The sequence below is a fragment of the Panthera leo genome, chromosome A1 (genome assembly GCF_018350215.1).
Source record: "Panthera leo isolate Ple1 chromosome A1, P.leo_Ple1_pat1.1, whole genome shotgun sequence".
Classification (NCBI taxonomy): domain Eukaryota; kingdom Metazoa; phylum Chordata; class Mammalia; order Carnivora; family Felidae; genus Panthera; species Panthera leo.
This window is the reverse complement of record NC_056679.1, coordinates 51,416,166-51,443,291: the sequence shown is the minus strand read 5'-3', so window position 1 is coordinate 51,443,291 and position 27,126 is coordinate 51,416,166. Positions and strand designations below refer to the sequence as shown.

Below are 27,126 nucleotides of genomic sequence, written 5' to 3'. Positions count from 1 at the left end.
CTGGCTTTAAATTTCTGAAGCAGGTCTATTCTCTGAGGCACTACAGGACTGAACTAAGATTTAAAAAATGGGCATAAATTGGGGTGCCTGGGTGGCGCAGTCGGTTAAGCGTCCGACTTCAGCCAGGTCACGATCTCGCGGTCCGTGAGTTCGAGCCCCGCGTCAGGCTCTGGGCTGATGGCTCGGAGCCTGGAGCCTGTTTCCGATTCTGTGTCTCCCTCTCTCTCTGCCCCTCCCCCGTTCATGCTCTGTCTCTCTCTGTCCCAAAAATAAATAAAAAACGTTGAAAAAAAAATTTTAAAAAAAAGGGCATAAATCAAAGCAGATTTCAGCTCAATGTAAGTAGTCAATGCTACTCACAAGAGCTAGTCAAATGTATATCACAAAAAGAGTCTTATTGATGGCTTCAATGATCCTGAATTATGTCTAACCTGCCAGAGGAAAGATTCTTGCAGTGGGTAGGAGATGTGAAAATAATATTTCTCTTGGGTCCAAGCGAAAGGTGATCACATTTTCTGAGACTCTGCAGACACAACCAGAATTCCAGCTACAGGAGCATTTTTGGCAAATATCCAGTCTATCAACAAACATTGAACACCTACCCTACAATAGGCACGGTCCTAGGTGCAGGCAAAGAAAATAAAACATTTTAGAAGTACTGAAGTTCATGAACTTGTTTTCCATTGGATCATGATTCACTAGCACTGTGTTCTCTTCAGCAAGCAAAAATTGCTTCCACCGTCACACTCTGTCTCATGAAGAATATTCTGCCACCACAGGTCTACCTAAGTAAATCGAAGTCAGCACAAGCAGAAGGTGGGAGGCCAGGCAGAGGATTTCAGAGAAGGAAGAAATAAACACACAAACACAGATTGATGTCTCGAGATAGGGCCTTTGACTCTACTTGGAAATAGGGTCAACGCAATCTGCAGAGGAGGCAGCAGCAATGCAGGCTGAACGCAGGAGCATGGCAACATTTGTCCACACCACAGCCATTATTTCAGGGTAAGGCATCCCCTGTCGCAGGGCTCTACTAAAAGTGTTACCTGAAGTAGCTTACCCTTTGGTGAGCTCTGTCATTGAAAATATTACCTAGGTATTCAAGACCCCAAGGGAGCTGGAGAAAAGACTGCATCTTTGAAAAGGAAATTAGGGGGAAAAGGAACAAAGTTTGAGGACATCAGAATCCAGTAGGCATTGGATCCCTCAAAAGGGAGGAAGAAACAATGATGAGAGAGCAACTTCTGAATGCTGCCTGCAGATCTTGGTAGATGATTTGGTTCAGAAATTAATAAAATACAGCCCTCTCCAGAATATCGACAGGAGGCAGATACAACAAGCCCATCATACCTCTTTTTCTTTACAGGAGTTGTAGCAGAGGCAGGAGCCGGGGGGTTGGTGGTGTTTCCACTGAACGAACCTCCGGTTTGCCTGTGTAATCACAACAAACCACATTCTTGAGACTTTTTTATGCAGTCCCACCTTTGAAAGGTCTTATAATCTACTCATATTCCCACCTGCTTTCTAACCACCACAAAATGTTTCAATGACAAAGGAAGGACAGAAAACAAGTTCTTCCTTAGTTTACCCATTTTATGAATCGTCAGGTCCTCATCTAAGTAATTAGAACTGAAGGAACTGAATTAAGTCATTCATTATATGACTTTGTGTGTCTGAAATCCAGACCAACGAATTCTCATGTGCTCTGGGTTCATAATATATATTTAATATTGTATATATTGTGACTAACAGAATTATATTGCAATTTTTTGCATTAAAAGCACTAGGATGGGGCGCCTGGGTGGCGCAGTCGGTTAAGCGTCCGATTTCAGCCAGGTCACGATCTCGCGGTCCGTGAGTTCGAGCCCCGCGTCAGGCTCTGGGCTGATGGCTCGGAGCCTGGAGCCTGTTTCCGATTCTGTGTCTCCCTCTCTCTCTACCCCTCCCCCGTTCATGCTCTGTCTCTCTCTGTCCCAAAAATAAATAAAAAACGTTAAAAAAAAAAAATTAAAAAAAAAAATTTAAAAAAATAAAAAAAATAAAAGCACTAGGCTGTTGGGGCACCTGGGTGGCTCAGTTGGTTAAGTGTCTGACTTCGGCTCAGGTCATGGTCTCACAGTTTGTGAGTTCGACCCGTGTCAGGCACTGTGCTGACAGCTCAGAGCCTGGAGCCTGCTTCAGATTCTGTGTCTCCCTCTCTCTCTGCCCCTCCCCCTCCCCTGCTCATGCTCTCTCTGTCTCTCTCAAAAATAAATAAACATTAACAAAAAATTTTACAGCACTAGGTTGTTTAAGAAAACATTTAAAAATCACACCATTTTAAATCTCTATTTAGCATTTATTAATGTACACAGACCTTCAAAAAAAAAAATGGAAGTGACCCAGGCCTGTTTCAACTACTGACAGGTGTGCTCCAACGTGAGAATTCCTTAATTTTAAACAAAGATTTAAAAGCCAACTCTGTTTTCAAAAATCCACCTAGTTTGGCTGTTTATAATCACCACTAGTACGTTCCAGAGAGAATGGACTTCATCTAAACAGATTGCTAGCAAACCTATGATTTTATGACTTAGATGAATTGTAACATGATGGGTGTTTTGAAAGACAAGTGATAGTGGTCATAAAAACAAGGAAAAATAAAGTTCTGTGTGGGAAAAATAAGCAATAAAATATACAATGGGAATTAAGGAGGGTACTTGTTGTAATGAGCACTGGGTGTTGTATATTAAGTGATGAATCACGAAATTCTACACCTGAAGCCAGCATTACATGTATGTTAACTAACTGGAACTTAACTGTTAAAGTCCAAATAGTAAATATTTAAAGCTTCATGGACCATTTCCTTCTTTCTACCTAAACTCTGAATAAGCTACAGGAGGGTGATTTTGTTATAGTTGAAACTTTGGCCTGAGCGGGGTACACCTGGTTTATCTTGAACACATACAAAGAAATACACTTTATTCTTAAAATGTAACTTCAGTCAGTACATACGTCTTTGCTGCTTCTGGTGATCGAAACGTGGACGTGTTTCTGGTAAAAAAAAAAAAAAAAAAAAGGAAGGGGGGACAAAAATTTGAGCAGCCACAAAGAATGAGTACTTGCATCAATTTGCAACTGTCCATGAATTTAGAATTGTTATTTAAAGTTAGACATTATTTGAGAGAAAGAAAAAGAAACCATCAGTATTTGAATAAATTTGATAAGGTGACCTTTTTGCCTTATGCTAGGTTCTAAAGGAAATCTTTTTATATCAGAAATTCAGTATCGTTTAAGCCCGATGCTTTTATTTGTGGGGTTCAGGAATTTTCTTTAGCAATAAGAATGTAAAATTGGCATTTGCATGTATTTCACACTCTTGCCACCAGGATGACTTAAAACAAAAACATGAATGTCATAAGAACAATGACCTGAAGCAAAGGGCTCTCTTGATTTTTAAGCAAGGCAACAAAGATTTTCTATTCCTCTAACCATGAGGAGGAACAATGGTTTTCACTCCAGAATTTTTGTGTTTAAAAAATGGAGGATAAGAATTTACAGAAAGATATCAAGTAGGACAGAAGAATTGTAAGTAAATAAGTAATGCTTAGAAAACTATTGTACTTGGGTCTTTCCCAAAGTCAATAGATACTGGTACCTATTGGTTAGTCGGTTATCCAAGGTATTGGCCTTATATGTGTTAGTGGCATCATTTCTGTCTGAGATCCTTTATAAAGAAACAAGATAAAAGTTTGGATGAACATTCAGATCATTAAAGTCCTTTCAGACCTCTTTCACGAAAGAATAACTTCACAATATAACCTTTCACTAGTAAAGAGATTTGTTTTCAGGTGTTACATTTTAGAATATTTTGCAATTAAATAAAAACTACTTAAACCAAAATCTATTTATGAAGCTATTTTGATACAGCTTGGAATTTTTTAAATTTATGCTTTTCTACTAGCCTCTCTGATTCACTGAGCATTTAACTCACTATGTTATATTCATTATTGTTTAATAATACAGTTGACCCTCGAACCACATGGATTTGAATGGCATGGGTCCACTTATATGCAGAATTTTTTGATAAATACAGTACAGTATTGTAAATGTATTTTCTCTTCCTTATGATTTCCTTAATAACATTTTCTTGTTTCTAGCTTACTTTATTGTAATAATTCAGTATAGGATAAATATAACACACAAAATATGTGTTACTCAACTGTTTATGTTATCAGAAAGGCTTCTGGTCAAGAGTAGGGTATAGTAGTTAAGTTTTGGGAGTCAAGAACTGTGGATTTTCGATTGCACAGGGGTCAATGCCCCTAAACCCTGTGTTGTCAAACGTATATCCACCAATGACAGTACTTCCCAAGTCTGTAAAACACATCAATGGAAGACAAGTATTTTTTTTTAATATTTTGTGGCATAGACAATGCTATATGTTTGCCAAACTCATTTTCGTTTCCTACTGAGCACACAGGAAGACCACATTTCCCATTCTTCATTGATATTAGTTGGAGCCATGTGATTGAGTTCTAGACTAAAGAATGTGGGCAGAAATGTTGTTTGCCACTTTCAGACCCATCCTAAAACCTCTTGTGTAATCATCTATGCTCTTTCTTTCTCTTCCACTATAGTTTTTGGTTGCCCTGTGTTGAAGATGGCAGCATCAAAACATGAAAAGAATTTAGGTCTCTGAGTGACTTCATGGAGCTGAGACATCCCCTACGCTTCTAGCCTATCACACTGGACTCTGAAGAGAATGAACAGTAATCTTCTGGTGTGTTAAACCACAATAGATTTGGGGGCAATAGAGGGAACTTGTTAAAAGAGTCACTCTACCCTGGTGAATTAGTTTACTGTAACTAACACATTGAGTTAATAGCCCCTACTGGCCATTAAATCTCAGGTCTCCTAGATGTGTCTGTCCCTTGTGTCAGAAAAGACAAATCAGGAATCCCATACTGCAGACCCTCCTTCCCTTTCTTCTCTCACGTCAGATAGGATAGGAAGTTTCTTCCTGAGACACGGGGCTATCCTGGGGAGCATTCTGCAGGCTTGCACAAAACTAGGATGTAGAAAAATTAGGTTCAGGAAAACAAAAGGTCAGCAAAACTTTTCTGTTGATCCGACATTATGGATCTACTATAACTTTCTCTAAACTTTTAATTTTACTGTCAACTTTAGTACATGGCTTTATATAAGCTACTCTTGGAAAGATGGGCACTAACTTTGCCTCATTCTAAAAAATAATTAATGTGGGAGAAAATATGACTTAACTGTCATAAATTTAAAATGATTTCAATTCATAATGTCATCTTGATATGTGTAACTAAAATATGGGGTAAATAACTCTAATACATTAAAATGCTATGAGTTAACTCCAAACAAGGTTTTGTTTATAGTCCATAATGCCATAAATTGATAGCTCTTGAATGCAAAAAGGAAGGAAGGTTGAAATCTTCCACAGCTCTATATTCTCAACAGACTGTTCACAATATAGGCTTTAACTTGTACAGGCTCCTAGAACCCATGTATTCCTAGAACCCATGTTTAAAAAACTCATATCTAAGGTGATTGTCAGGCAAAGGACTATGAATTTATACCTTTCACTAACTGCTACTGAGCCTCTGGGATGTTTATATTTAAAGGGCTCTGCAATAAACCACTGTGGGTACCATAAGTAAGATGTCAGATGACTGTAAATCTTAAATCTTAAATGTTCCTTGGAGGGGTGCCTAGATGGCTCAGCCAGTTAAGCATCCAGCTATTAATTTTGGCTCAGGTCATGACCTCATGGTTCATGAGATTGAGCCCCACATCGGGCTCAGTGCTGACAATGTGGAGCCTTCGTGAGATTCTCTCTCTCCCTCTCTCTCTCTCTGCCCCTCTCCCACTCTCACACATGCTCTCTCAAAAACAAATAAATAAACTTTAAAAATAAAATAAAATTAAAAAGAATTAAATGTTCCTTGGAAACTCTACTCAGACTTTATAGCTACCGATGAGACCCTAACATGAGACAAAAGTAATCTTGGGAAATTGCTACTCTGGTACATGGAAAACAACAATTTATCTAAAGTAAACAGATCCTTAATATCAAACATTCTCAATGTTTAAATAAAGGCAAAGTCTGATGTTAAAATTAAATGAAGTTACTCAAAATGCTATGGTGTAAATCTATGTAGGCAATAGTGCATGTAATAATAAAAATAGCTACCTACTCTTTGCTGCTTACTGTATACATGTTAGTCTCTACTCTTTAAAACATCCTCACAAGGGAGGTATAATTATTTTCATTTTATAGATGAAGAAATGGAGTCTCAGAGAAAGTAAGTGACTTTTTCTTGGTCACCCAACTAGGAAGTGGTTTGTCTCCAAAATCGTCCCAGTAGAGCCCAATGTCCTACATCTAATTTTGTAGTGTGATAGTTTCAACACTCATCTGTTGGGTCAACATGTCTTCCTTCACTTACTGTTCTTCACCTCCAGGATCTCTTCTATGCCACTAGGGGGATCAGTCTTTGAGTAATAGTGGAGGGAACTGTAAACCACCATTCCAATACATATGTCAGTTTCTTATTAGGAAGATTAACTTTACTTTGTATTTCTCTTGAAAATTAAGTTTTTTCCAACTTGTGTATGGAATAGGTTGTTTTGAGAAGCGTCAATCTTAGAAACAGTAAATACCCAAATATGGTAATTAGCAGCATGATCAAAAGACCCAAAGGAAAAGTTACATTTCCACAAGAGAACACTAGAGGTCACCCTAACCTAGGTTTTTCAAATTAGTCAAACCACCTTTAGGATTTGGGCCATATTGCATGCTACATACATAGTTATTTACTTATGTTTCTTTAGAACACCTCATACTTTAACCTACATATATATTTTTAAAAATACAACTCCAAAGTACTTTTCTTCTATTCATTTAAAATAAATGCATTATTTGGAGCATGTGACTTTTGATCTCAGGGTTGTGGATTTGAGCCCCACGATGGGTGTATAGATTACTTGAAAACAAAATATTTTTAAAAATTAAAATTAAATAACAAATAAAATAAATGCGTTCTTGAAATGCATACGCACATGTATACCAGATGTTGGTTGGTCATCTTCCTCCTAAAATTATTTCATGTCTTACATTTAGAGTGGCCAGCATTATGAAAATCTGACTCCTGCTAATAGGACTTGCCTTTCTGTACTGATTCCTGAGTTCTCTCCATCATATCTATTTCCACACTTAGAGGATGTAGCATACTACTGGAACTCAGGACTGCCTGGGGAATGAGCTGACCAAACATGCCACTAAACTTCTGGGTAAATAAACCGGGTAATCTCTGGCCTCATTTTCTAGTGTATAAAATGAAGGACTTTTGGGCTAGATTAGTGGTTCTGAATTTTGGTTGCATATTAGAATCACTTCATAAGCTTTAAAAATGCCCAACTCTCACCTCAGACTAATTAAATCAGAGTTTTGGGGGTGAGGGGTGGTGGGACCAAGTTATCAGTAAAGTTTCAAAGCTCTCTCAGTGATTCTAAATTGCAGCTGAGGCTGAGAACAACTCAACTGATTAGTCTGTAAGGTCTAGTCTAATTCATTGCTAATGAATGAATTAGGCTCTGTCTTGACTGGCCTAATATAGACCTTCAAATACACAGCTTACAAAGTTTCCCACCTATTTCCCTTTCTTGAGGCATAATTATCTCACTTCCAGATTCATTCCTAGAAATAGGGTTTCCATCTTCAATTAATGGTGCAACAGGACAGCCCTCAAGGCCACCATGAATGGACAGTTATTTTGACTCCTCTTTCCACTCAGTGCCATGGAGATGAGATCTTGCGCAAATACTCTACACACTCATTTTTGTTGAGGCTATTAATTACAAGAGAGAAATTAACTTCTTAGGAACACCAGTGTGGATTAGCCTCTATTAGAGAAACTGGTTTGAAAACCTATGAATAGTGCAGAAGTATATACATTTCCTACATGAATTAATACTGGCAAATACTGAGTATAGAATCTATAAGATACCATAAATTACAGCACATCTGCTTAAAATACAGCAGGTGGCATTTTTGTCTACAATGACAGCATATCTTTAGCTACAGAGAGTGACCTCAACTGTCAGTGGTCTCAGGTGTCCATTGTCTAGACTCCAACTAAAGATGTTAACTTTACTCTTTATATGCTTATTAAGCATCACTACCAAATATAAAATAAAAGTGTGATTTGTAGCATTTACACTTCAATCTAAATAGATATTGCTCAATTTTCTCCACAGAAATGAGCCCTTTCCCTCTGTGTAGGAAGGAAATAACAACAGGCACAACACAATGGACCCTTCTATAAGCCATATGGGGACTCTACTGCCACCACAAAAATAGTTTCACCTTGTAAAGAGCTAATGGCTTTATACCAGAGAGGATAAAAATGATTGTATTATTATAATTTACAGTCTCTCCATAAAAACAGAAACTGCTGTTTTTCCATCGGGGGATGGAAAGACCAAAAGTCAGAACGAGAACTGACTACTCATATTCACAAAAATAACTAGATTCTCCATTTTAAACCAAACAGTTTCCATGGAGTGTCCACCCTACTTATACCCAAACCAGTTTCTTCAGAATTGTTTTTATCAATCTAATATTGGCAAGATTTTAGGAAAACAGAATATTGAGTCAAGATTTTGTGAATTTTGAAGAAGGTAATTCGATCTGAATAGCCCTTATGTCCCTGGATATAAAATATCTTGTTCAAAACTTACTTTTGCAAACATTTAAATACCTCATGCTTGACAAAAAAAGGGGATTTAATAGACATTATGCATTCTGCTTACATGATTAAAAAAACATCTTACCTGTCTAAAGTGTCATCAGATCTGTACCGACTAATTGTAGCTTTTGGCTCATCTCTCTCATTTGCTTTCCTGTAGCAAAAAATAGTTACAGAAGATCAAACAAATTACCAAAAAGTTTATAACCTATCATGCCTTTGGTAGAATTTTGGCCTATTCAAGTAGGAGATGTACATGTTACCAAGGAAAGACAGCTTCAGAGTATCTAAATCTTCCAAGGTTTTGACTTGGATGGAATAAATTATGGCAAACCCAACTCCCTATGCTAATAAATGAATTATTCTCTAGGTCCAATTATTTCTAACTTCAATGTAACATATTTAAATTGGAGATAAGGATAGGCAAAACAAACAACACGATATGCAAAATAGTTAATAACTAATATGTACTCTTGTCAATACTGTTGACTTTTACATCATAGGACTTAAACACAATAGACTTAAAATCAGTTATGTTTTGTTTGCAGAATTTTAGTAGCACCCTACGCCAGGTCAACAGGCTAAATACAAATAGCTTTATTTAAACTTCAGCACCGTGGACAGGGTTGAAAAAAAAGAACTTGCTGAGTGAAGGGAGAGGGAAGAAAGGAAAAGAAGGAAACAGGAAAGTTGGAAAAAAATGAAAAGCAAGTGGGAGAAGAGAGGAAGGATAGATGCAAGGAGGAGAGGTGAATAAAGGGAGATAAGGAGAAGTAGGGAGAAGAGAGAAAGCAAAGAAAGTTGAGGAAGACAGGTAAGCAGAAAAGCAGAACAAAGGGAAGAGGAAAGAAGACGAAAAGGGAAGAGAGGATAGGAGCTTCAAAATAGGAATCAAGATCATCAAAGCAAATGGGAATATCTTGATCAGACTGCAGCAAAAACAAGCTGTTTAATGCCTTATATAGCTCTGTGATACAGAAAAAGCAAGCTCTTTGGGGAATTATGCCATGATTCACTGTGTTTGCATTTCAAAGTATCATTTGAAGCTGACAGATCAAAGATACTGAATCAGAAAAAGTACTAAAACAGTATATGCACTTAAAATTTAATTTTAAACTTGATATAGTGTACTTTTATTAGACAAAATTTTTAAGATAAATAATATACTATGCACCGTGTTGGTGACTATGAGGAAATCAAGAATAAAAACTACGGACCCTACCCTCGCAGAGACAAGTTAGATGTGTACATACAAAAGAACAAAATGGCTTGTGTCAAAAAATGTTCAGGTAAAGTGCAAGAAAGTTCTAAGGTGAGACAGTTTAGTTCTCGATAAAAGAATCAGAGAGGGCCTTATGGATAGGGTGCAGTTTGAGCAGGGCTTCAGAGGATAAATAGATGTGAACATTTTCAAACAGAAGCAGAGGGAACAGTGTCTGTTGATGAAAGAGAAAAGTAAAGACAAATGCAATTCCCTTTTATTTTTTTTAACGTTTTTATTTATTTTTGAGAGAGAGAGAGAGACAGGGTGCAAGCTGGGGAGGGGCAGAGAGAGAGAGGGAGACACAGAATCCAAAGTAGATTCCAGGCTCTGAGCTGTCAGCAGAGAGCCTGACGCAGAGCTCAAACTCACGGACCACAAGATCACAACCTGAGCCAAGTCAGACACTTAACCCACTGAGCCACCCAGGGGCTCTGCAACTCCCTGAGTTTTAAAGCAACCTCAGAATGAAATCACAGTATAGTCCACCACTGTGTTTAATGCATGAATGCAAAGGGGCACTGCGGGGCCATCTGGTCCCCTTCTGTGAAACAGCCCCTTCTCAAACAGCCTCCTTTATGTCTCATTAGCTGACTTTATTCTTCCTAGCACTTATGGCAATACAAACACGTTGTATCGTGTTTATTTATTTTCAGTCTCTCCCATCCTCCATCTTCAGCTAAGATGTGGGTTCTATGGAAGCAGGGACTTTGTTTTGTTCCCAGTCCTCAGGCCAGTGCCTGGTTGGCAACTGACCTCTCTGCAGGTATTTGTGCTACCAGGCTTATTTAACTGGTTTAAACAATCTCGCAGAAGTACATGGCAAAATTTCTTAGTTTGTGCATACTGTGAAGCTGTTATCTAAGGTAAGGAGAATATATTGTTTATCTTCCCTTTCCTTTATTATCAGTCTGCTCACAGGAAGCTTTTGCACACGTTGCCACTTCTGCTGGAAGCACTTCTCATGCCCACCAGCTGCCCTTCCCTACTCGGAAACCCCTCCTCATTCTTTGAACATCAATGCTGACACCAAAGACCTTTTTCTGGGTGGCATCTATCATTAATTCAAACAGACTTGGGCTCTCTCTTCTCTATTCCCATGGCACTGTCACACACTTCCCCAATAGCACTTCCATGGTAGATTTCTAGTATTGTAGTCTATGGATCCATATGTTTCCAGAACCCTAAGGCCAAGGGTGGTGTCTTATGCATCTCTGTATTCCCAGCACCTGATACTATGTCAAGCATATGGTAGATGTTCCAAATGGTGTTCAGTACTTAAAGTGGGTACAGCCTCTGTGAAATGGCAGAAAAGGGCCAAGTGGGCATCTATCTGAGCAAGCGCAAGGAGAAAAATAACCTGCATTTCCCTTCTTAGAACATGTTTTGTGACACTAGTTATGAGTCAACAGGAAAACATCATGGGCTCGCACATTTTTGTTACTGAAGATATAAGTTCAATGTGCTGCTTTAGACAGAATGTTGTTCACCAATAGGAAGGGCTCAGGAAACCAGTATAGTTTAAAATATAAATAAGCACATAAAGCATTAAACTCTTGTCCTAAAACACACTAAGAATATGAAGATTACTTTTCACTGCCATACTCCAAAACAAGTATATTTGTTCTGAATAGTTCCAGAGAAAGACAAATAAAATGGAGGCAACAATTGCCACTGGTGGCTGGACTGAAATAATCAGATTCCCTTTGTTTGGTGAGATGAGAGCCAAGAGGAAACCAGGCTGAAATCTTCAAAGTCATGAAGACCAAGGAGAGGGCAGAAGTAGTCACAGAACGATCAATCAGATGAACTAAGGCTGGGAACCAGAACACCCAACAGATACTTTGTGTAGAAGATTCTAAGCTCGGTACCCTCAGAACAGGTCAAAATTATGAACAGGTTTAAAAGGGTTTAGAAACATTCATGAATCGGAGCGCCTGGGTGGCTCAGTCAGTTAAGCGGCTGACTTCGGCTCAGGCCATGATCTCGCGGTCTGTGAGTTCTAGCCCACGTCGGGCTCTGTGCTAACAGCTCAGAGCCTGGAGCCTGCTTCAGATTCTGTGTCTCCCTCTCTCTCTGACCCTCCCCTGTTCATGCTCTGTCTCTCCCTGTCTCAAAAATAAATAAACATTAAAAAAAATTAAAAAAAAAAAGAAACATTCATGAATAAAAGTTTATAAAATATTCAAGGTGTCTACATAACTTTTTTCTTTTTTTTAAGTGTATCTATTTGAGAAAGAGAGAAAGAGAATGAGTGGGCGAGGGGTAGAAAGAGAGGGAGAGAGATTGAGAATCCCAAACAGGCTCTGTGCTGTCAGTGAGGATCCCAACTCAGAGCTCCATCCCATGAACTGTGAAGTCATGACCTGAGCCAAAATCAAGAATCAGAGGCCTAACTGACGGAGCCACCCAGGCACCACAAGGTGTCTACTTAACTTTTTAAAGTCCACGCCATGAAAAACAATCACACTCTTTTACTAAGTATGTCTTGGTGGCACACAGGCACGGTCTACTGGACCAGATAAAACTTGTGTCTGATACTTGGGTTCTTTTGATGGGTGTGGTTGTTTGTATGTGTGTGAGCATAAATGTGTTTTAACAAGAATATTATCTGCTTATGTGATCAATCTTAGATTAGTTACATTATTGTGATTACAAGTTTTGCCTGATTCTTTCTACAATATGTCTGTCAGTCTTTTTACACTCAGTATCATTTAATGGTTTTCCACAAGCCTAGAAGTTTCTAAAAAGAAGGTACTGCTCATAAAGCAGGTGGACTCTAGGGCTGTTATTTCTGTATTTTAGGGGTTCCTTTTCCTAAGGTTCAGAGATCTCTTATCTGGTCACATTTCTGTGAACGATTTTCCCATCAAGAGGGTCCTTTCCTTTCCCCATCAAGTGGGCTACCTCAGGGGATTGGTTATTCTACACCTCCAAGCTGTGGTTCTGGAAGCATAGAGCTGCAGAAGCACAGACTTTGCCTTATGGAAACTCCTGATGATATCACAGAGTCTTCCAGAATGCCAGGGAAAGCCTGAGGCAAGCCACAAATATTCAGTTTGTCTTGAACAAGTCTTCTCTCAAAACTATCGTCTTTGTGTTTCTTCTAATGATGTAACTTGTCTGAAACACCCACCTGTCCAAGGCATCATGGGAGTTATGTCGACTGAGCACCACCCTACCATAATTTTCATCTCTGCAGAGAAAGAACAAAATTAAGTCACATGCAAAGTTCCCACAGTATTTGGTAAATAAGGGAGATAGGGGAAGGAGCTCACAATTTAGGGCAAGATGAATTCATTTTATTTCAGGCATAAGAACACAACAATGCGTTTATTTTTATTAGCCTCCCTTTGAAAGTGCATGATGAAAAGAAACAAGTTTGTCAGTACAAATAATCATTATTCTGATATATCCCATCAGGTTTCCATATGATTCAATAATGGGATGAGTATTATTTTTTTTATCAGAGTGTGGGAACATGTACATATCTACCTTGTGTACATTACAAGAGTGCTTTTCTGCAGGAAGGCAAAAGCTTTCTACAAAAATATTTTAAATTATGTCCTTTATACTTGGACATTTTCATTGGATGGACTTGATAGTTTTCCTTGACAAAAAGTAGGAAAATAAGTACCAATATTTGTGGCTAAGAAGGTGGATCATTCATTCACAGGAGATTTAAACCATTTTTGAACCATGAGAATACATAGTTTGCTTTTTTTTGGTTCTTAAAATAACCCTATGAGGGGTGCCTGGGTGGCTCAGTCGGTTAAGCGTCCGACTTCGGCTCAGGTCATGATCTCACACTTCGTGGGTTCGAGCCCCGCATCGGGCTCTGTGCTGACAGAGCCTGGAGCCTGCTTCGAATTCTGTGTCTCCCTCTCTCTCTGTTCCTACCTAGCTCATGCTCTGTCTCTCTCTCTCCTTCAAAAATAAATAAAAACATTAAAAAAAAATAATAATAATCCTATGAATTAGGCAAGGAAGACTCTGTCACATCCAATTCACAGAAGAAGAAATTGGTCAGAGATTTTGTGGTTTCCCTAAGACTAAAAGGTTAGTAAGTGACAGACGTGGGTCTAGGACCCAGATCTTTTTATTTCAGACCTCTGCTTTTCCCTACTGCTTAACCCTTCATACATAGCCCTTCATACATACATAAACCTTCATACATAAAATCCCAAACCATGTCTTTCTTACTTTGTATGGTGGACCTGAAAGTACAGGCAATTTTAGGAATTGTCAAAACATGTAGAAGAGCTTTGGGCATTGAACCAAAGCCAAAGAGTAAGTACCTGAACCTTTTTCATGTCAACCCAACCAAACCTGAAATACCACATTGTTCCTGGGTCTGCTCCCTTAATGTTACTCAACACTCTGGAACAATTTGTAATAAAGCTCTACAAGAAACTGTGGTGGATAATTAAAAAGAAAGATGAACGGTGAGGTTGAAACAATCCCAGCAAATTTATACCCTCAAAAATCCCAAGAGAATTGTTTCATCTCTCTTGGTATCCCCTTTCTTAAGCTTATGAGAGAGTATCGGACACCAGACACATCCTTACCTGAAGAAGAATCACAACACACAGCCCAGAAGTGGGCCAGTAAGAGTGGGCAAAGCATCAGAGCCAATTTCCCCTGCATTCAGCAGCTGGCACATCCTCTAAGCCGGCTTCCCTGAGCCTTTATAAAGGAGGCACGCCTGGCATAAAACCGTCATTCCTACCAATTACAATTTGTCTTAGACATCTCTGTTTTCACCCATCTGTGCATATATTTGCAACACGGAATTTATGATTCACGTTTGACATCACTCTAGGGATGTCAGAAGACAGAAATTAGGGAAGACAGAAATGCCATATTAGGCTCTGACAGAAGTAGTAAATGTGTTACTAAAGGAAATAATCGTTGTCCATGAATGTTAACTCCAAAAGTCAGTGTGAGTCTCTAAATACACCTATATTCCCTTAAAATAATAATATTTAATGACAGAAACTAATAGACATCTTCATTTAATGGTTACAAGTATGTCCCGCAAATAACTATATATGGGCAGTTTAGTAGAAAGCGTACAGTAAATATCCTGTAATGCAGAGCTTCTCAACTTTAGCACCATGACACTACGGGCTGGATAATTTTGTGTTGTGGGGAGAGCCCTGTGCATCGTAGGATGTGTAGTGGCCTCCGTGACCTCTACCCACTAGATGTCAGGAGCACTTCCCAATTTTGATAACTGAAAATGTCTCCAGACCTTTGCAAACATCCCCTGGGGACACAACTGCCTCGGAATGAGGACCATCAGTGTAACAGAAAGACAATGGGTCATGTTAAAATCTCAATTCCATCACTTAATAGTTGTGGGGATTTGACAAGTTACTTAAACTTTCTGGGCCTCATATCCTTCTTCCATAAAATATAGGATGCAATAACTACCTTGTGTGATTTGTGAGATTTTTTTTTAATTAGAGAGAAAGAGAGAGCATGCAAGTAGGAGAGAGAGAGAGAGAGAGAGAGAGAGAGAGAGAGAGAGAGAGAGAGGAGAATCTCAAACAGGCTCCATGCTCAGTGTGGAGCCAGATGCTGGGCTCAATCCCAGGGCTGTGAGATCATGACCTGAGCCAAGATCAAGAGTCGGATGCTTAACTGACTGAGCCACCCAGGTGCCCCAAGATTTTGTGGTACTTTATATGTAAAGTATGTACCTAGTATCAAGTATGACACATAAGAGGGAAACAAAAAATATATGTATATGTGTCACATAATTTGTAATAAATATATCTGGGCTGGAAAAATGTCTATGTTGGCAATGAGGTGATATGCCTACAGTTGTAGTTTTTAGGTCTATAACATACACCTAGTAGAAGCAATGCTCAAAACAGACAAAACTTTCTTGGTGGCAAATGTTTTCCCTTACAAAGTAATATCACATTTACCACCCACTGAGTACCTAGATATATATGACCATTGGGACTAAAATGAATTGAGAATGTATTGACTTCATTTGCACATATCAAAATTTTAGATAAATTATTATTAAATTTGCGAATTAGGAATCATACTATTATCTGTTTCAACTGACATAATTAACATGCATCTGGAATCTCCCTACCATGGATTGAATATTATCTTTTGGGAAACTGGAAAGTCATGTTCTTTTCTGTTTATCAAGTAAACACAAATGTCTATTCAGTTCTAACAATGAAACTCTGCTTTTTCTCCCTGATGACTCACATCCTCTTTGGTATGTGGATAATAAAAATGGTAGAGATAGTCTTGAAAATCTGAAAGCCGATATATTAGGTCATGTAACAGTGTTTTAAGGAACGTGCTTGTTTTCCAGATGGCCGCTAGCTTCCCAACTGGAGAATGGCTCTCCCTACTTGTCCACGTACCCACCCTCTCCACACCCTCTTACTTTTCTTCTTCAGGACGGTTTTTGATCCAGCTGTTATCCTGCAAGAAATTCCTTCTTTTGTTCACCTCGTGGAAACCCTGTTGCCTCAGTGTGGTCCCCTGTGTGGTACTCTTCATATCTGTCAACAGAAAAAAATAAGAAACTGGGCAGTGTAATTGCATGGGGCTGAGAGTGAGTTTGTTAACCTCGATGTCTCGAGAGGCACATCTGATTGGCCAGCATCAATCTTCTAGACTGACAAGGCCAGTACTATTTCAAAGTAGGATGTGCTGGCAAGAAAGAACAAATCCCATCTCTCATCATCAAAGATAACATATAAAATCGCTTAGCTGCCAACTGAAACTGACAGTGTGGCATTCAGGAGGCCTCGTGAGGCACCCAGGAACACAGAACCATGGGCTTGAGATAAACCAAGCCGGGGTTTGGTGGGTTGGCCATTTTATTTAAAAAGAAATATGCTTCAGAAGTACACACAAGATTTTTTAAAGTACCTACTAACTAAAAGTCAAGCAGGTCTGGTGCTTTTGATTATAAGTAACTGAATTCTTTAATCTCAGGGGAGTCAGAAGCCCAGAATGTCCCCCACACAAAAGAACATTTGTATTGATTTTTTACAAAATCTTTGAATCGCAATTACATGAGTAAAAGCTATAGCACCCTTACATTTTCCTGAAGCCTAACTTGGCAATGCTAATTAAGTTAGATTGTTGCTTCTAAACATTCAATATCTATATAAAAGAATTAGGAGCTATGAGTTGTTTTTCTCATATACTTAAGTTTTCTGAGTAAGGAAAATATTATCTACATTACCATTTCCTGTGGGAGACATTTTTCTCAAGGTAAAATTTGACATGCTGCCTTCCAGGAAGGATCTAAAAGAAAAATAGAGAGAGGGAGATACACAACAATGACTCTAAGAATCTACAAGTGACTCTTTCATTGCTAATAAAACACATTTTTCAATGACATTAAGAAAGTCACATGATCTGGTACAACAAATACATGACATAAAGTGCCCCCTAAGAACCAGAGAGTTCGTTGATTCCAACGTATTTATTTTACAGATGTAAAAATTAAGGCCAAGGGACACCTGGGTGGCTCAGTCAGTTAAGCATCCAACTCTTGGTCTTGGCGGTTTGTGATCCCACAGTTTGTGAGATCCAGCCCCATGTCAAACTCTGGCTGACAGCGCAGAGCCTGCTTGGGGTTCTCTCTCTCTCTCTCTCCCTCTCTCTCTGCCCCCCATCCTCTCTCTCTCAAAAGAAATAAATAAACTAAAAAAAAACGAAATTGAGGCCAAGAGCAGTTAGTGTCTCCTATATTATATAACAAGCAATTGGCTGAATGAGGTCATCAATTAACTCATTTATTCAATCAATAAATACGCATCGAATGCCTATAGTATGCTTGGCACTAAGCCAGGAGCTGGAGACAAAAAAATGAGTGAAAGAAATGTTTGCTCAGGTCAATAGGGAGATAGTGACATGGAATTCACAGCACAATATGTACAGTGCCCTAAGAAAGGAAGTGACCCCTGGGGAAGCCAAAGTGAGTAACAGGGCTGAATTATGACTTTGTGAGTCCTAGACACTTTTGCTTTCATCGGCCTCTTCCTTCACACACACACATACACACGCACGCACATGCCCACACCGTTAAAAATTATATTTTACAACTGTTAGTACAAAAGTGAAAAATAATCCAGGTTGGCTTCATCATTATATATTATTATTATAATATTTATTTTTTCTTCTGTTGTTATAAAGAATTAAAATTAGAACCTTTTTGTAGGCTTCTAAAGGTATACTAGGCCTTAGGCACTGCTTTTTTCTGCTTAATGGTTATGTTGGCCCTGGGCTTTCCTGAAGTGTGACATTTTCAGTTTTAAAACAGAAAAAGTCTTGGGCAAATGAGGATGCGGATGCCTGGTCCCCCTACGAGGTATATTATGTTTTTTGCAGAATCCATCCAACCATACAGTGTATGAAATGTTGGAGGCACATCAGATCTCAAGTCAAAAGCAAGTCATAGGCCCAGCTTTATCACATCAAAGTTATGTAACAGAACCACATAATCTCCCTGTAAAATGGGCTAATGAAACTTGCCATCATAAGCTTGTGATGATTAGGCATGCCTGGGTGCTTCGGTCAGTTGAGTGTCCGACTTTGGCTCAGGTCATGATCTCGTGGTTTGTGAGTTTGAGCCCCACGTGGGGCTCTGTGCTGACAGCTCAGAGCCTGGAGCCTGCTTTGGATTCTGAGTCTCCATCTCTTTGCCCCTCCCTACCTCGTTCTCTCTCTCTCTCTCTCTCTCTCTCTCTTTCAAAAGTAAATAAACATTAAAAAAATAAGTTTGTGATGATTAAATGAATAATGTGCACAAAAACCACTCTGTTCAACTCTAAGTACTATTTCAACTTAAGACCATGTTATCAGGCCATAGGACCTGAAATGGCAAAGACACATTTCTTTGGATCACATCATTGTTTTCCTTGGGGTCTTCTTTTAGAGTCATACCCTTGCCCTAGAGTAGGTGGGAAGTGGAATGTGCCGGTGCCCAGACCAGGTCTACCTGTCTGGTGTTTGACACTATGGGCTCATGACTACACCTGCTCTAGAGAATTGCCTTTAACTAGTGGGGCTGCCTGGTTACACACACTCCCCACACACTACAACCTGCAGTGCTGAATTACCAAGGGTAAAATGTGGGTCTCTTGCCGCAAGGTAGAGCCAATTCTGCAGGTGATTTGTGCTTCGGAGCTCACTATGGGATCAGGCTGAAGCTAGACTAACAGAGAGCATATGCTTGCTCAGCCCCTTCCTCTGCCTCTTCTTCCTCCTTTCTCCTTTCTCCTGAGAGCCTACCCTCAATAAGTCACAGGCACCAAAATTCTTGAGCACTGCTTCTAGGAACCCATCCTAACACTAACCACCAATGTAATCAGCCATGGCATTATCTTCACAGAGATCAGCAGCTGTTCACATCACTAATAGCTAAGAGGCTGAAGGTTTTAGTGAAGTTAGAACGATGTGCATTTAAAGGATGCTATTTACTGATTGTTACTTAGGGTGTGTTGTAGTTCTGCTCCCTCATCTATCAAATGAGGTGAAATACGGCTGCTCTGAAGGTCAAATTAGATGACATATGTAAAGTGTCTAATTATTGCCCAACACATGGAAAGTGCTCAATTTTTAACCTCATGCCTCTATCATCTTGGAAAGAAGAGATCAAATACAGAAGGCAGGTGTGGTTGGGTGTGGGGAGGGGATGGAACAGCCTTGAATTTGGGCCACTGGGTGTGCAAGGAGTATGGGCAACCTCTGGCTGGCTGTTTCTGAAGCTCACTAAAATTTGGCAGAATTGGGTGGAAAAGAGGCATGTGAAGACACACTTCAATCTCAGCTACTTCATTTCCCCCTCAGTTTGGCCCAGCTTCTCTGGGTTCTTGGCTAGCCTTTTCCTGTTTCTAAGTGGGCTCCAATAAATTCTCTTCCTGAGCTGGTAAAGACGTGGAGAGTTCATAGCTGACTGAAATGAGATTCTGAGGTGGTCAAAATACTGAATGTATATTTGATGATATATTTGTAAACACTGCAAATTTAAGTGTAAGATACAGGCCAAGGTAAATGGAGAAAAGGCATTTTACAATTGTCTATTTGTCTGTCTCTTTCAAAAGACTGACAGTCCTGTGGGCAAGACCTGAGTCTTGCCCTTCTAGATCTCTGGCGCCTGGGACAGACAGAGTAGACGCTCCTCAGGTGCCTATTATGGGCTGTATTGTGTCTCTCCCAAAATTCCTATGTTGAAGCCCAACGCCCAGTACCTCAAGATGTGACTGTATTTGAATACAGAGCCTTTAAAGGGTTGATTAAGTTAAAGTGAGGCCATTAGGTGGGCCCTAATCCTACCTGTCTAGTGATCTTATAAAAGGAGGAATTTGGGACACACAAAGAGACACCAGGGGTGTATGTGCAGAGAAAAGGTCATGGGAGGACACAGAAAGTGGCCATCTGCAAGCAAGAGAAACCAAACCTGACAGCACCTTGATCTTGGATTTCTAGCTTTCAGAACTGTGAAAGAATAAACTTCTGTTGTTTAAGTCAACTAGTCTGTGGTATTTTGTTATGGCAGCACTAGCAAACAAATAGAGTACTTATGGGAAACATGATTTAAACATTTCTAACATAGTTAGGTCATTCAAAGGGCTTTGTGTCACCCTGTCTCTGACCTGTGCCCTTTGTGTCTTCAACTGTCCTACTGCACAGGGCAACTACTAATAGCAAGAGCATCTGCTCTGAACAGGATACCTCACAGGCATTGTCTCATCTTTGCATAAGCTCTGTGAGTTAGCTATTATTACTTCCATCTCCCAGATGAGACAACTGAATCTCAGGGAGAGTATGTAACATACCTATGGTGGGAAGAAGCAGAATCTGTCTTCTAAACCAAAGCCAACTCTTTCTGTATCAACCAGCAGCAATGCTCATCACGACTCATTGCAAGACTAGACCGGTATCCTCACTTTAGGGTGAGAAGAAAGGGGGACAGAAGCGGCCCACCTGATTCTAGACATTTCACTCTTTGGAAGTCCCATGAGCTCTGGCCCCTAGTGCTTGGCAGTAGGAGCGCCAGGACAGCCTCTGCAGCAAACAAACCCTCACAGAGAAGGCGTCTCTGTGCACTCCTTGATATTCTCTTGGTTATGAACATACGTCTACACAAAAAACTTGTGCAAGAATGGTCATAGCAGCATTATTCAAAATAGCCCAAAGTGGAAACAACACAAATGTCCATCAATGGATGAATGGGTACATAACATATGGTATATTCATATAATATGAAAATGCTATGTTCATACATATTACTCAGCAATTGTTAAAAGCTGAAGTATTGGGGCACCTGGGCGGCTCAGGACATTAAGCACCCAACTCTTGATTTTGGCTCAGGTCATGATCTCACGGTTCTTGAGATTGAGCCCCACATCAGGCTCTGTGCTGACAGTATGGAGCCTGCTTAGGCTACATACTACAACATGAATGAAGCTTAAAACATGCTAAATGAAAGAAGCCAGACATAAAACACCACATTTGTGTGATTCTATATGGATGTTGTTTATTAGATTTTCTTTGGTATTCTACTCACATCCCACCTCAATTCTCCTCCCAAGCAAGGCTTCTGCTGCCCCTTTAAGTTCTGCTGGGTAAGGAGGAGAGTTCAGACAATAATAACACTTTACATAACTTTATAGAACTTTATAATTTATCCCATTTGGTTTCCACAACATTTAAGAGTGATATAATTCCACAACAACATGGGTAGAACTAGAGTGTATTATGCTAAGTGAAATAAGTCAGACAGAGAAAGAGAAATACCATATGATTTCACTTATATGTGGAATCTAAAACAACAACAACAACAAACAAACAAATAAAACAGAAACAGACTCATAAATACAGAGAACAAACTGGTGGTTGCCAGAGGGGATGGGGATGGGGGAATTGGAAAATAGGTGAAAGGGATTAAGAAGTACGAACTTCCAGCTATCAAATAAATAAGTCATGGAAGTGAAAGGTTCACCATGGGAAATACACTCAATAATTTTGTAGTAACATTGTGTGGTGATAGATGGTAACTGCATTTACAGTAGGGAGCACTGAGTAATATAAAGAATTGTCGGGGCGCCTGGGTGGCTCAGTTGGTTAAGCAGCCGACTTCGGCTCAGGTCATGATCTCGCGGTCCGTGAGTTCGAGCCCCGCGTCGGGCTCTGTGCTGACAGCTCAGAGCCTGGAGCCTGTTTCAGATTCTGTGTCTCCCTCTCTCTGACCCTCCCCCGTTCATGCTCTGTCTCTCTGTCTCTCAAAAATAAATAAATGTTAAAAAAAAATTGTCAAAATCACTACATTGTATACCTGAAATAAATATAACATTGCATGACAACTGTACTTAAATTAAAAAAAAAATACAGTGATCTAATCCTTTCTTTGCAGAGGCAGAAGCAGAGACTCGGCTCAAATAGCTAATGAGTGGCAAAGCTGGGACTCGACCTGGGGCTTTCTAGCTGGAGGCTCATCATTATTTCCTCTATGCCAGAGATTCCCACATCCTCAGCACTTCCTGCAGAGTTGTACAGAGAAAAGCAGGTATCTCCTCTTTACCTTATATTTAGAGAATGGCCCTAATCAGATCCAGCATTCTGCTAGAGGGTCTGATATTTTCATGCCTTCTGTAGCTAGGCATTCTCCAAAAGTCCTGGTTAAATGGAGTCAAAAGAGATAAGACATCCAAGAAACTCATGGCCCTTAAGCTCTTTCTTCCGGACAAGCTTCGGGTGTCCTGTAAACACCTCAGTGGCTCCACCCCAGAGTCTCTGTAATACTTTCTAGGAAAGGTTCCAACAATCCCACTTGCTCTAAGAAACTTGGTTCTATCCTGTTGCCAATGAAAGTCCCTGGGAAGGACTTAGCTTTTTGTGCTTCACTCTCCCTCTTCTCTCAAACTAGGATGCCATGAAGAAGGTAGGAGCTGCCATCTTGGGACCATGGACTAACCATGAGGACTAAGGTCGCATACTAAGAAGGGCAGAGTGGGAAGTTGAAGGAACCTGGTGCATTGACAGTATCACAGAGCTGCCACCATTGACCTGGATTATCTATCTCTTGACTTCTCCTTGGAAGAGAAAAAGAAACCTACTAGTTCATTCAGAAGATTGTTTCTCCATATTTTTATTACTCAAGCTTAATGTTCTTCCTGCCTATTATGAGTCCATGGTGGAGCAAGTAGAAGGTGTAAGGTGTAAAAAAGCCATGATGGCCTACAAAATATAAGATATCTGTGACTCTTTTATCAGTAAAACACTATTTCTTACAATATGTCCATGTGTTTAATGTTCCTAGCAAGAAGGATCCCTTGTTGAGTCCCTACTATTGCTTCACATGCTTTGTGCATATTATTTTATTTAATCCTTCCAAATGAGTACTATCACCTCTAATTATAGGAATCCAAAACTCAGAGAGGTTAAATAACCTGCCCAAGGTCACACAGTAAGTGGCGGAACCAAGAATTATAATTAGGTCCACACTAGTGCAATGCCAAGGCTGTTTTGAGTACATGATACTACATGTTGCTCAAAGTACTGTGTGATATAGCCAACACCAGACACTCAGGGAAATGCCCTGGAGTTCCAAAAGATGGGAGATAATGGAAGAGGAGCTGGGAGGAGCAGTAGTAATGAATGGTTGTTCCAGTATCCCCGGACAGCTCAGCCTCGAGCCTCACCCCTCCTGAATCTACACTCAAGTCATGAGTGGCCTGGCACTATTCCTGATTGGACTCCTTTCCTGGATAGATCTCCCTGCTAGATAACTTAATAATGTTTTATACTCTTCCCTAGCCTATTGTGTCCACTGACACAAAGTAAATGAGAAAGGAACATGTAACATATTCTATTTTCAGGTGGTAATAGTTTAATAAATATACAGAGGGTTTTTTTAATGAACGTAACTAATATTGCGAGAAAATAAATTTTTCTCATTAAATCTGCATGTGTTCCTCTTATACCCCTCACACAATCTCCTTCAGCCCCACCTTTGTGTCTATATGTGTCTGTAAGGTATCTAATAATGCTGCCTTAGTAGCCTCAGTTCAGCCAATTTGACTTTTTTCCAAGTGCTGTCCTTCAGTTTCATTCCAAATAAGTTTTTTAACTTCTCAGGAGAAAGATGAGACTCTAATGTTGGCTCCTCAAAACACTGTTACCAGTGCATATGCCTCACTGATGGCAGATTACCAGTAGCTCTATTTTATTTTATTTTTTATTAAAAATATTTATGTATTTTTGAGAGAGAGTGTGTGTATGCAAGTGGGGGAGGGGCAGAGGGAGAAGGAAAGAGAGAATCCCAGGCAGGCTCCACACTGTCAGCGCAGAGCCCAATATGGGGCTTGGACCCACAAGCCATGAGATCATGACCTGAGCCAAAACCAAGAGTCAGACCCTTAACTGACTGAGCGACCCAGGCACCCCACGAGCAACTGTATTTTAAATGTGGTATTTTATGGGAAAAGATGTATGAAAGCTGTTTGTCTCTATTATACTGGGAATTTAAAAAAACGTTTTCCTTTAAAGCATCAAATGCTTAAGTTGAAAATTCTAGTATGAAATCATGACGTCAAGTCAATAAAGATAGAGAGAAAAACTTTTCAGCTTCTGGATCATCTTTCATTTCCCCTTTGTGGCCAAACAGCAGAAAGAGCTGGTTTTTACCCGATGCTCACAGCCTACACACAAAGACATCTGTCCTTAGGTTTTAGATGAAATCATTCTCCTTAAGCTCTGAATCACAGAAGCAATTAAGTTTCTTAGTTCTCTTTGGATGTATTTAAAACTATCAAACATCTCCTATTTCTTTGATTTGTCTTCTCAGTTTTTCTTCATCTCCTTATGGTCTGTCTCAATTTTCTTCAGTGTTTTCTATTTGTAATAAGAACATTTCCCCAAGAGCCCTTAGGTCTGTTAGGTTAAACCCAATCTCAGTCCCAGCTCCACCCGTCCAAACCCTAAAAATTTCCGGGGCCACCTCCTAAGCTACACTCTTTTCCTTCATCATTTGGGTCTTCTTGAAAAAAAGACTGTGAATCGGTCTTCCCATCCCACACAAGGGCAAAATGACTCTTGGCTTACCTAATAAGGCCTTCACTATTCTCTGCTAACTTTCTATTCAGAAAGATCTGGTGAGCAAAGAAACCGGAATGGGTGTTGCATAGAGGAAAGGGAATAGGAAAAATGAGGCAGAAAAGAGCAGAATATAGGCTAACAAACTAGAGGATGAAAGAAGAAAGGGAAAAAAAAAGAAAAAAGTCAATTCTGACCACTGGTCATGTGATAGTGTCAGCTCTATTGAGTTCAGATTTTACATGTATTATCTCATTTAAGACCTACACAATGCTTTAAGTTTCATGCTGTTATTATCCTCATTCCACACTTAAATGAAACTTTATGATGAATGATTTCAATGAAGTCAGACTCTTTGCAGAAGGTAGGGCAAGAGTTGGAAATGTGGGCAGTGGCTGAAAGTAGTTGTTTCTGGAAAGAGGTTTTAGGATGAGTAGCTTACCTGAGGCTGCATAGCTAGTGCACAGCTGGTATTCAACCTGGTAATGAAGTTCCTGTCCCAGAAGCCCAGGAAACAAAAGGGACTGATGGATGGAAAGTGATAGGCTAAAAGAAAGGGTGAGAAGAATGACTTTTCCTCCACTGTAGATTGCTGAAGGACCTCAACCGAGAGTAAGATTGGAGTAGGCTTTCTTGGATCATTGTACCAAGGTATCCAGAGATCTGCATTGAGTGATATTTCTTTATTTTAACTCCAAAATCTTCCAATTTATCAAACTTCTTTTTTATTTTTTTAATTTTTTTTTAAATTTTTTTAATGTTTATTTTTGAGACAGAGAGAGACAGAGCGCGAGTGGGGGGAGGGGCAGAGAGAGAGGGAGACAGAATCTGAAACAGGCTCCAGGCTCTGAGCTGTCAGCACAGAGCCCGATACGGGGCTCGAACCCACAAACTGTGAGATCATGACCTGAGCCGAAGTCGGACGCTTAACTGACTGAGCCACCCAGGCGCCCCTCAAACTTCTAATACACCTTATATCTTTATGAAAAAAAACTCAAAGAGTCGCCTAGGGGAAATCACTGTAGTGATGGAAAGTATTAAGAAGCTAATGTAGAATAAGGAAATAAATATAGCAAAAATGGCTAGAAAATGGCATATGTACATTCACCTCTGTGTATGAAAGTCTAGAGGGTTTAACGGCTCAATAATAGTGCCATACCCACCAGGACTTGCTTCCCAAAAATCACTAGTAACTGGGAAAACCCCCTAGAGACTGGAAAAAGACAAATGCTACTAAACTATTTTCTATAGAAGAATGAGAGGAGCCCGGTAATTACAAACCAATAAAGAGAAGCCTTAGTTTCTGGAAAATAAATAAAACAAACCCCAAACAACAATTACCACCTAAAAGAACATGAAATATCCTGGAAGGAGAAAACAAACAGGTCTTCATGAAGAGCAAACATTAACAAGTCCATTTAAATTAATGGATAGTGTTTAGCCTTCACATGCAGCGTAGAAGGAAATCCAATAATTATCAGGCTGGTAAGGACTCATTTAGCTTGCTGGGATGGTTAGAAATTTGCTATTTCTTTAGTCACACAGCCTCACAGTCTGAGCTTAGCACTGGGAAACTTGCTTACTGACAGTGAAACAGTTGGGAATGCAGTGTGGATGAAAGCTTTCAGCCAGCCAGATGTCTACATGCTACTGGTTCTTTGGTACCCACCATAAAATTTTCTGACTGTTCTATTTTTACTATGAGCCCCCACCTGCCCGGGTTGCTACCACCTAGCTTTTCCATGGAATGACAGCATCAAGTTCTAGCATGAAGAGTCTTGCTATCTGAGACAATGATCTGTTTCACTTCATTAAAGACACTGATCTAATATTCATTAGTAAAAAACACTAACAAAAATTATCTATCACCTGAGCCCTTCATGGGCTATTTCCTTTTTTTTAAGTTTATTTCTTTATTTTGAGAGGTGAGAGAGCAAGGAAGGGGCAGAGAGAGAGAGGGAGGGAGAAAGAGGATCCCAAGCAGGCTCCAAGTCACCAGCCTAGAGCCGGACATGGGGCTCA

At 39.7% G+C, this 27,126-nt stretch overlaps 1 protein-coding gene across 2 annotated transcripts in view; it reads right to left on the bottom strand.

Annotated features, from left to right (window-relative positions):
• Nucleotides 1-27,126, bottom strand: part of SCEL (sciellin) — a 207,738-nt gene that overhangs the window by 80,472 nt on the left and 100,140 nt on the right. For both annotated transcript variants that reach the window (XM_042928400.1, XM_042928407.1), the window contains 7 exons: nucleotides 17,246-17,307; nucleotides 16,436-16,553; nucleotides 13,154-13,213; nucleotides 8,842-8,910; nucleotides 3,635-3,703; nucleotides 2,992-3,030; nucleotides 1,351-1,431 (listed from right to left, as the gene is read on the bottom strand). In XM_042928400.1, the coding sequence (XP_042784334.1) occupies nucleotides 1,351-1,431; nucleotides 2,992-3,030; nucleotides 3,635-3,703; nucleotides 8,842-8,910; nucleotides 13,154-13,213; nucleotides 16,436-16,553; nucleotides 17,246-17,307 (498 nt within the window). The remainder of the gene's footprint in view (nucleotides 1-1,350; nucleotides 1,432-2,991; nucleotides 3,031-3,634; nucleotides 3,704-8,841; nucleotides 8,911-13,153; nucleotides 13,214-16,435; nucleotides 16,554-17,245; nucleotides 17,308-27,126) is intronic.